Source organism: Dama dama, chromosome 9, assembly GCF_033118175.1.
Source record: "Dama dama isolate Ldn47 chromosome 9, ASM3311817v1, whole genome shotgun sequence".
In the NCBI taxonomy this organism is placed as follows: Eukaryota; Metazoa; Chordata; class Mammalia; order Artiodactyla; family Cervidae; genus Dama; species Dama dama.
Genome location: NC_083689.1, coordinates 16,371,964 through 16,381,550, shown reverse-complemented (window position 1 = coordinate 16,381,550; position 9,587 = coordinate 16,371,964). Strand labels below are relative to the sequence as shown.

At 56.1% G+C, this 9,587-nt stretch overlaps 2 protein-coding genes across 4 annotated transcripts; one reads left to right on the top strand and one right to left on the bottom strand.

Annotated features, from left to right (window-relative positions):
* Nucleotides 1-19: 19 nt before the first annotated feature.
* On the top strand, nt 20-7,193 carry GNG14 (G protein subunit gamma 14). The gene is made up of 5 exons (XM_061150209.1): nt 20-374; nt 2,346-2,475; nt 3,216-3,308; nt 3,397-3,561; nt 7,107-7,193. The coding sequence occupies exons 2-4, from the start codon at nt 2,431-2,433 to the stop codon at nt 3,517-3,519; spliced, it is 261 nt and encodes an 86-aa protein (XP_061006192.1). The 5' UTR covers nt 20-374; nt 2,346-2,430; the 3' UTR covers nt 3,520-3,561; nt 7,107-7,193.
* Nucleotides 4,386-9,282, bottom strand: FBXW9 (F-box and WD repeat domain containing 9). Of its 3 annotated transcripts, XM_061150201.1 has the most exons (11): nt 8,810-9,282; nt 8,514-8,573; nt 7,561-7,700; nt 7,354-7,482; nt 6,064-6,176; nt 5,887-5,978; nt 5,407-5,555; nt 5,203-5,316; nt 4,983-5,072; nt 4,830-4,895; nt 4,386-4,759 (listed from the first exon to the last, which is right to left on the bottom strand). In XM_061150201.1, exons 1-11 carry the CDS (start codon nt 9,216-9,218, stop codon nt 4,685-4,687), a joined length of 1,437 nt encoding a protein of 478 aa, XP_061006184.1. In that variant the 5' UTR covers nt 9,219-9,282; the 3' UTR covers nt 4,386-4,684. The 3 variants fall into 3 exon arrangements, with proteins under 3 accessions (XP_061006184.1, XP_061006186.1, XP_061006185.1); XM_061150203.1 differs by lacking the exon at nt 7,354-7,482; XM_061150202.1 differs by lacking the exon at nt 8,514-8,573.
* Nucleotides 9,283-9,587: the final 305 nt, after the last annotated feature.

The following is a 9,587-nucleotide window of genomic DNA, read 5'->3' as shown; positions in this document are numbered from 1 at the left end:
CCATCTTGTCTTGTACAGTCCGTAACACGGAAGCCGCGAGGAGCCATTATTTGTATTCCATGTGTTCCCAGCCGCCGAAGAATGATTTTTACTTTTACTGCCGCCTGCTGGAAACCCGCCGCGTTGCGTGGAGCTTGCCAGATGGTGTCTACCCTCTCAAAGAGAATGGTTTCTTGAACGTTGCTGTTAGAATTCGAATCACCAGGAGGTATCAGACAGTTTCTGCCTCGGAGAGTCTCTCGTCAAATAGAAAAATCGCTGTTCGTGTCTTGCAAGTCTCCGGAGCCTCCATATGCGGCATAACCCCTGGTCTTCTGTCTCTGGCAGCTGAGCTGCCACATCCCTCTGAGAAGTCTTCCTTGACCTTCCTCTGGGTAAGGGATCCAGGGCTGACATCTCTTTCCTTCTAGCGAGCCTTTGAGATGCTGGAGGGTGGGGTCTATAATCTCATGGGTCCTCCTAACCATGCATAGGGTTTAATCCAGTGAGACCCCTGTAATCACTCACTCTACAATTTATGGAGTCTACACTATACACTGTGTGCTTCCCTGGTGGCTCAGTGGTGAAGAATTCATCTGCCGATGCAGGAGACACCTGGGTCGGAAAGATGCCACATGCCTCAGAGCAGCTAAGCCCATGTGCCACAACTATTGAGCCTGTGCTCTAGAGCCTGGGAGCCGCAACTACTGAAACCCACGTGGCCTAGAGCCCATGCTCTGCAAGAAGAGAAGCCACCACAATGAGAAGCCTGCACACCACAATGAAGAGTACCCAGAGGCCGGGTAGCAATGATGTAGAAATATTCCAGCACAGCAAAAATAATAATTTTTTTTAGAAAAGCCCTCTTACTGTGGCTTCCCAGTAAGAGTAATAGTTGGACTCTTCCCTGTGGCCTAAGAAAGCACTGATTTGCCTACCCTCATCCCCTACCACTTGTCCCCACTCACTTTTCTCCAGCTCCACTGACCTGACTGAGCTAGAGCCCACCAGGCTCTTTCCTGACCAAGGGGCAGTGTACTTGCTGCTCTCTCTGCCTGGAACACCTGCTTCCCCAGCTCGTCCTCCTCTGGGCCTCAATCCAAATGTCACCTCCTCCAAGAGGCCTGCCCTGATTGCTCTTACCTTGCTTTTGTTATTTTTCACAGTACACGATATAGTCTGTTTGCTGTTGTTCATCCCTCCCTGACTAGAGCAGCAGCTCTGTGAAAGCAGGATCTTGTCAGGTTTCACTGCTGTTGTCTTCACTCTCTGCAGTGCCAGGCACGCATTGGGATCTTAGCAAAAATGGATGCAACACACACAAAGACGTCAGGGTGATCCGTGAAGAAAGAAAGAGGGGTTGAAAAGGATTCAGAGAGGACAGAAGGTTCCAGACCAGGCAGGACCCTGTGGGCTGTCGTAAGGAGGGTGGGTTTTATTCTCAGGGGCTGGGAAACCATAAGGGAGTTTTTAAAATGAAAGACTCTGATTTATTTTTTCCAATTTCTAAAACTGGTAGAATACATAACATGAAATTGACACTGTAACTTTATTTTTTCTTTTTAAGAGAGAAAGCTCTGTAGTCTGTCTCTTCTTTATTTTTTATTTTTTTGTCTCTTCTTTAAAAGATACTTTTTTGACTGCACTGGGTCTTACTTGCAGTATGTTTTATCTTTAGTCATGGCATGAGGGATCTAGTTCCCTGGGATTGAACCCAGGCCCCCTGCATTGGGAATGTAGAGTCTTAGCCACTGGACCACAGGAAAGTCCCCCACTGTAAACATGTTTAAGTCCACAGTTCAGAAGCATTAAGTACCTTTACATTGTTACACAACCATCACCTCCATTCATCTCAAGAACTCTTTCATCTTCCCACACTGAAACTTTGTACCCATTAAACACAACTCCCCATCCCTCTTTCTCCTCAGCAACTGGCATGCTGCTTTCTGGGATTTGACTACCTCACATAAGTGGAATCATGTATTAGCTGTCATTTTGTGACTGGCTTATCTCACTTAGCAGAATGTCCCCAAGTTTCATCCATGTTGTAATGTGATTTACTTATCAGATCCCACTGACTTACTGGAGGAGAATGGGGTCAGGGCGTGCAGGGCAGGGGAGACCAGACAATTGCACCGGCCCAGGCAAACTGAGATGGGGGGGGGGGGGGGCAGGACCCCAGTGGTACCAACAGCAGGGGGAGAAGTGCCCAGTCTGACAACCTAATTTGAAAGTTCATCTGTAAACAGCACTGTTTATAGATGAGCTCTGTTCAGTACCCTGTAATGACCTATACAGGAAGAGAATCTTTAAAAAAAAAAAAGTGGATATTTGTGTATGTATAACTGACTCACTTCGCTGTGCAGCAGAAACTGACCCAGCATTGTAAGTCAACTATTCCAATAAAAAATTATTCATTAAAAACAAAGAAAGTTCGTCTGATGGCTCTCGATGAAGGATGAAATGTGGGAATACTGGAAGAAAGGAATGAAGGAGGTAAAGATTGGAACCAGGGCAGCTGGGTGGGTGGTGGTGAACTTGGGATGGAGGTTTGGGGTTGGGGGAGATGATCCAGGGTCCAGCTTTGGCCAAGTTAGGTGAGAGGTGGGAGTGAAGGACCGAGGAGGGAGGCGGGGCTTCGTGTGGGTCAGAGGTCAGGGAAGGGGCTGGGACACAGGGGAAGCCATCAGTATAAGTGACTGAATTGAGCCATCTATGAATAAGGACCCTGGGTCATGAGTATAGACACACAGGAGAGGCAGGGCTGCACCTGAACCAGGGTTCACGCTGTGCCTCCCCGCATCAGAGAAGGAGCCAGTTAGCAGGGGATCAAGCAGATCTGTGAGAGCCTGGGGCTGCTCCACTCCCCCAGCGAAGCTGACACACGACAGAGCAGCCGCTGGGCCTCCTGGGCAGGGACCCCCTTGGCCTCGGCAGCTGCTCTTGCCGCTGGTGACATTTCACTCCATGAGCATCCTGGCTTCAAAGTCTCTGCAGGCATTGTGGGGGTGGGGGGTGTTGGAGAGGCTGGGCTGGGGGAGGGCTCCAGAGTGGGGCCGCAGGAGGAGGACCGAGCAGCCAGGAGTCAGCCGGAGTCTTCAGCTGAGGTATATGGTCCCGACAGGGGTTGGGGAGCAGCCACCCCCATCCCTCAGGCACCAGGGACATAGAAGGAGGTAGGAGCTTGGGGTTGGGGGTGCAGTCTGCTGCCTATGGCTCTGCTCACCCTCCCTCAGATGTCCAGCAAGGTGACCGTTGGCAGTGACATTGGGCAAGCCCGCCGGGCCGTGGAGCAGCTGCGGATGGAGGCGGGTATTGACCGCGTGAAGGTGAGGACCAGGCTGAGGCGGGTGTGTCTGAGTGAGCGGGGCAGGTGGACGGCCCGGCCCAGGGCGGGCTAACCAGTCTGGTCTGCAGGTATCCAAGGCAGCTACTGACCTGCTGCAGTTCTGCACAGAGCAGGCCAAGAGCGACCCCTTTCTCGTGGGCATCCCGGCCGCCACCAACCCCTTCAAGGAGAAGCCCTGCGCCATCCTGTGAACCCTGCAGCCCGGACCACCCAGGGGGCCTCAATAAACAGAAGTGAGTGCTCCTCAGGGCATGGCTTGGCTGAGCTTCCGTGGTGGACTTCGGGTTTGTAGGGGCCAGGTGTGGGGTGTGCCTGGCCCAGCCTCCCTCCTCGCCCATGCCAGGGTCACGACCACAGAGGCACACCCTGGACCCTGAATAGAGGAGCATGCCCCTCCCTCACCTATCCCTTCTGACTGCCCCCTTCCCCACGGCCTATGGGGTAGCATTAGCAGGTGCCCGGTCCTACTGCACAAACACCCAGGGTTAGAGTCCCGATCTACATATCAGCGCATGTCACACACATACACACCCACACAGTTCACACACGCAGGTACCATCATGCAGACAAGTGCCACTTCTCAAGTGTCTCCCTCTTCCTCACAGAAGACACAGATAGGGACACCGTAACCATGCATAGATCAGTGGTAAAGAACCCGCCTGCCAATGCAGGAGACGCGGTCTCGATCCCTGGGTCGGGAAGATCCCCTGAAGAAGGAAATGGCAACCCAGTCCAGTATTCTTGCCTGGGAAATCCCATGGACAGAGAAGCCTGGAGGGCTACAGTCCATGGGGTCGCAAACAGTCAGACATGACTAAGCGATTAAACAACAGCCTGACTGGCCTCCCTGGGGACATTCGGGCACATGTGGTCCCTGAAATGCACCTGGGCAGGCACAGGCGCACCCAGAACTCCCCCCCAGCACACACACAGCAGTGGCTGTCGCCCAGGCTTTCAGGCCCCATCTCACAGACACACACCCACCCCTGGTACCCTGGTCCCAAGCAAGGAGGGACAGAGCCCTCAGGTGACAGCAGGCTCACACTCCAGGCCGGAGCACCAGTACAGTAGGTTTATTTTCTCCTTTGCTCTCAAGGCAGAGCCAGCATCCAAATCATAACAAAAACAGGGCCCGAGGGTGGGGAGCAGCCCCCTTGGGTGAGCCGGAACACAAAGCTCACCTCCCCTGGTGTGGGGCCCAGCCTAGGGACCCCACATGGCCGTGGCCAGGACCCCTTGTGCCGTAGGCCTGTGGGGCAGGGCAGAGGCAGCACCAGCATGGGGGGAGGTCCCCGCCCCCGAGAACACAGGTCATGGCCCCGCCTGCCGGCAGGCAGACCCATCACATCCACCTGCTCAGGCCTGCAGCCTCCAGACCTCCAGCGACAGACCCCCGGAGGCGGCCACCACCAGGTTGCCCTCAGCACAGATCTGTGAGGACAGGGACAGCAGTCAGGGGTGCTCTTGGGGGGCGGGTGGGGCGCGTGGGACAGGGCCTTACCCCATTCAGTACATTGTGGTGGCTTCGAGTGCAGATGGTCCTTGGCGGGTCTGTGGGCACGTGTACCTGGTGAGGAGCAGTGGGCAAAGGTCATGGGACGTGTCCCCTGCAGGTGAGGGTGGGTAGAGAAGAGGCACCGTCCTGGGCCCTCACCCGGATGGTCTTGTCGGTGGACGTGGTGTACAAGGCCCCTAGGGAGTGCTTGATCCCCGTGATCTGAGACCTGTGGCCCACGTCAAAGGACTGGGGGAGGGAGGGACAGGAGACACTCAGGTGTGGCTCTCCCTAGGCCAGTGCCCCACTGCCCCCCAGGGGTTAAGAGGCGGGGAGGCAGCCCAGGGAGAGTCGGGCAGGGGCAAGGGCCTTGGCAGACCCGGACAAGCTGGAAGCAGCCACTGCGGTTGGCAAAGACGTGCAGTAGGCCGTGGTTATCGCCGGCCCAGAGCTGAGGTTCCTGGTAGGACATGCAGAGCAGGTAGGAGTCCAGCTGCAGGAGGGACAGGGGATGGAGTGGCTCAGGCCGGTCCAGGCCACTCCATGAAGCCCCGGCCCTCTGGCCCCCTGGGGGAAGACCCACCTGCAGCCGCTGCAGGACACTGTTGGCCCGGCGGTCGAACACCACGAGTGTGTGGTCCTCGCTGCCTGAGATGATGTGCCGGTCGTCTGCCAGCAGTGCCAGCACGGCGCTGGAGTGCAGCCGCCGGCTCTTCAGCAGGGCTGGGCCAACTTTGCGGGTGAGGGGCCAGGGAGGAGGGGGACATCAGAGCCCCTTGGAGGCCCCCTCAGATCCCGGATCTCCATCCTCCATGGCCTCCTCTGGGGGCCCTCCAGTCCACTACCCCATCCCATGTGGAGACAGGGCTTCCTCTGCCCCTTGCATCCCATGCACCAGTCACCTTTGTGGCCCCCAGCACAACACAGGCCACTTAGAGTGGCCAGCCTCTGGTTGTGTGATTGTTACCCCAGTCAGACTGTGAGGACCAAGTGTTTCTTTTCCCAAAATGACCCTGGAGACCCCAGGCAGCCCTGCTCTCCCCACCTAGGCCCCAGGGCCCACCTCTGGGATCGTAGACGGTCACCTTCTTATCGTAGGTGCCGGTCACCAGGATATCTGGCCGGTAGGACAGGCACAGAACAGCTGCCTTGGCCCTGGGGACACACAGGCCACAGAGCTGGGGCAGGGGCCAGACAGAGCCCTGCCCACCCAGGCCCCCCTGCCCAGGTCCCCTCACACTTTATCTCGCCAAACTGCTGTCCGTCAGCTGCCATGTCCCAGAGCTTCACTGTGCTGTCCCAGGAACCGGAGCACACTCGGTGGTCCAGCGCTGCCAGTGACCACACCCAGCCCTGTGGGACCAGACCCATGTCCTGTGATCTTCCCCATTTCACAGAACCCAGAGTGAGTCAGCACTGAGGAGAGATTAGAGCTCAGGTTTGTGGGTCTGACTTCAGAACCCAAGACCTGCACGTTGTTGTTGTGGTTTAGTTGCTAAATCATGTCCAACTCTTTGCAATCCCATGGACTGCAGCCTACCAGGCTCCTCTGTCCATGGAATACTCCAGGCAAGAATAACTGAACAGATTGCCGTTCCCTTCTCCAGGGGATCTTCCAGACCCAGGGACTGAACCCATGGCTCCTACATTGCAGGCAGATTCTTTACTGCTAAGCTACCAGGAAAGCCCAAAACATGTACACCCCCCACCTGATAATGTTCCTAAATCAAGTACTTCAGAGCCTTAGCACCAGCAGGGTTTGAGGCCACGTGACAATGTGATTAAGAATAGGACCTCCACAGAAAAATTCTCTGGTGGTCCAGTGTCTATGGCTCCCAATGCAGGCGGCCTGGGTTTGATCCCTGGTCAGGGAACTAGATTCCATGTATCTGTAAACCTCATATCTGAGCACCTACTCTATATGAGCCTGAGTGAAGCTCTTAATGCATAGTCACCTCATTCAACCTCATCCTAATTGACACCTGGACAGAAGCAGTAAGTGAGGCCCAGAGAAGTCATATATTTTACCCAAAGTCACACGAACAATAGCAGAGCAAGACTGAAATCTATGAGGTCTGGGACTTTCTTGGGGGCACAGTGGATAGGAATCCACCTATGTATGCAAGGGACACAGGTTCAATCCCTGGTCTGGGAAGATTCCACATGTCAAGGAGCAACTAAGCCCGTGCACCATGACTACTGAAGACCATGTGCCCTAAAGCCTCACAGTGCAACTACTGAGCCCATGTGCTGCAACTACTAAATAAACCTGCTCTCACCTAGAGCCGGTGCCCCGCAACAAGAGAAGCCACAGCAGTGAGAAGCCCGAGGACTGAAACAAAGAGTAGCCCCTGCTCACCACAAATAGAGAAGGCCAGAGTGCAGCAATGAAGACCCGGCATAACCAAAAAATAAAAATAAAAAAAAATAATAAATCTATGAGGTCTGGTGCCAAAACCCATGCCCTCAACCACAGTGTCCTACCCAGGCCTCCTAGCTCCTACCTTTGCCTGACCTCCTATCCCCTCACCTTGTGAGTGCTGTTCTTCTGGGTCCCCAGGGTCTTGACCAGAACCCGGCTGGGATCCACCCCCAGCTGCTGAAGGTCCCACAGGTTGACATTGCGATCTCGGGAGCCCGACAGGCAGAGTGTCCCACCCTGGGAGAGGGGCGAGGTGGTGTGGTTGGGGTCACCCTGGCCCCCAACTGCCGGGCCCTCCACCAACCCCCATCTCACCTGAAGCAGCAGCACCGAGTCAATGGAAGCAAAGTGCCCATCAGCCAGGCAGAAGTATTCAGCCCTGCGCCCATCCTCTGCCCAGCGTGACAGGTGCTGCTCCAACTCAATGCAGGCCTTTGGCCAGTCAAAGTCCTCCTCTGTGGATGCAATACCAGGGTCCCCAGTGGGCAGGAACCCTGCCACCCACTCCAGCTGTCCAAGCTCACCACTGGCTTCCGGGGAGCGGAAGACTTGGAGAGAATCCCACTTGGATCCCTTACCCCACCCAAGGAGGCCCAGGCTCCAGCTTTGGGACCACCAGCCCACCCACCTGCCATGCAGGTCTAAGGCTGCTGCTTACCGTTTCCAGAAATTGGGTAATTGGAGCCCCAGGATCACCTTCCCAGGGCTCATTCTCCAACCTCAGGATGTCAAGGTCCTGCCTCACCCCTGGCTGAAGTCCAACCTCGGCCTCACCCTCCACAACCCTCTCAGGCTGGGCACAAGAGCTAGGACTACATAACTAACACTTCCTGTTTTGGCCACCTGAACCAGACCCATGGAAGTGTTTCCCCAAATCAGTATCCCAAACCTGGGACCCTTGTCAAGGCGCAGAACCCAAGCCCTTGACCCAAACATCTATGTTTTAATCAAGCTGTTCAGTAAAGTCCCGTTAATTCAGGATCACCATGCTTCATTATCCTCTAGGGACCAAAGACTTTGGTGGCAGAAGAAATGACCTCCAGCACTTGTCTGAGATCACAGGTTAGACCCTGAACTTGAGGGTCTGTGACTGCTGGTATCAGGGATCCCAACCTCTAAACCATAGCTTAGGTTCAAGGGTTGTAGACTCTGGACCTGTGTCCCTGTCTCACCCTCACCTAGGCCAAGACTCTAGGGGTATGGGACTTTGACATCACCAGTTGCTGCCTTAGCATCTAGACCCAGAACCTGGGGATTCTTGGTCTTACTTTGAGCACCAAGCAGATTCTGACAGCGTGATACTTCAAGTCGCTGTGGCAACCTGCGGCCTGAGAATCATTAGATCTTTAGTTCAGGGACCACAGTTATCCAGGTGGATTTCTATAGCCTCAGGATCCCAAGTATCGGCCTCACGGTCCACCCAGAGGTCAGGGGCTTTGGTACTACCAGTAACTACCTCAGCCACCCTGAGCCAGGGCAGCCTGGGAGTTTTCTCCAGTGGACCTGGACCCCTCCCCCCTCGCCCCAGGCCTGACTTGGGCGGGCGACCCCCGGGCGCGCGCACCTTCCACCACTGGGTACGGCGCGCGTACGCGGCGCTGCGCGCGTAGCCTCCAGGTGACATGGTCACGCACAAGGTCGCGCAGCGCGTGGCAAACGCGTGGCAGGACATGGAGCACGAGGCGCGCGTCGAGGTAGGCGCAGATCTCGAGCAGCAGCTCCGGGGGTAGGCTCAGCAGGCCCGGAACCGCCACAGTCGGGCCCTTGGACGCGGCCCACGGTTCCAGAGCGCCAAGGGACACCGTGGGCGCGGGCAAAGGAGGGGCGCGCGGGGGTGCCAGCCCGAGTTTCGGAGGACTGAGCACGCGGGCCACGTAAGCCTCGGCCTGCGCGTCGGGGTCAGGCTCCAGCTCCGGGTCCGAGTCATCGTCCCAGGCGTGGGGATCGTCGCGCGGCCCTGGAGGCAGCTCCATGGCGACCGGGTGGGCGCGGCTGGCCCTGCCCTGTCAGCCGCAGAGCCCGCGTCCTGTCTCCTAGGCAGCACGACGGCACTTCCGGCGCTGCCTGATGACGTTAGGCGCCAGCCGGAACCAAGCAACCTGCGTGGAAACTGGCCGCGTGGTAGATGCGGGCTCCTCGGAAAGGTCTAGTTCTTAAGCTGCGTCGGACTTGGGTTGGAAAATGCAGATTCCTGGTTCCTGCGTTTATTAAACTAGCATGTCTGATGTTGCTGATGCAGAGGGCCATTGCACTCTGGTTTGAAAAACACGGCCCTAAAGCCCTTCTCACAGACACGGGACCTCAGAAATAAATCCCTTTTTCCTGGTTCGAAGTCTAGGCAT

Excerpts from the sequence above, each read along its gene's own strand:
- FBXW9 (XM_061150201.1), bottom strand. The coding sequence starts at position 9,218 with ATGGAGCTGCCTCCAGGGCCGCGCGACGATCCCCACGCCTGGGACGAT. Across the intron at positions 6,177-7,353 it reads AGAAGAACAGCACTCACAAG|GGCTGGGTGTGGTCACTGGC; the intron begins GTGAGGGGATAG and ends CTGGTCCCACAG. Across the intron at positions 5,556-5,886 it reads GACCGTCTACGATCCCAGAG|TTGGCCCAGCCCTGCTGAAG; the intron begins GTGGGCCCTGGG and ends TCACCCGCAAAG.
- GNG14 (XM_061150209.1), top strand. The coding sequence starts at position 2,431 with ATGAAGGATGAAATGTGGGAATACTGGAAGAAAGGAATGAAGGAG. Across the intron at positions 2,476-3,215 it reads GGAAGAAAGGAATGAAGGAG|ATGTCCAGCAAGGTGACCGT; the intron begins GTAAAGATTGGA and ends ACCCTCCCTCAG. Across the intron at positions 3,309-3,396 it reads CGGGTATTGACCGCGTGAAG|GTATCCAAGGCAGCTACTGA; the intron begins GTGAGGACCAGG and ends TCTGGTCTGCAG.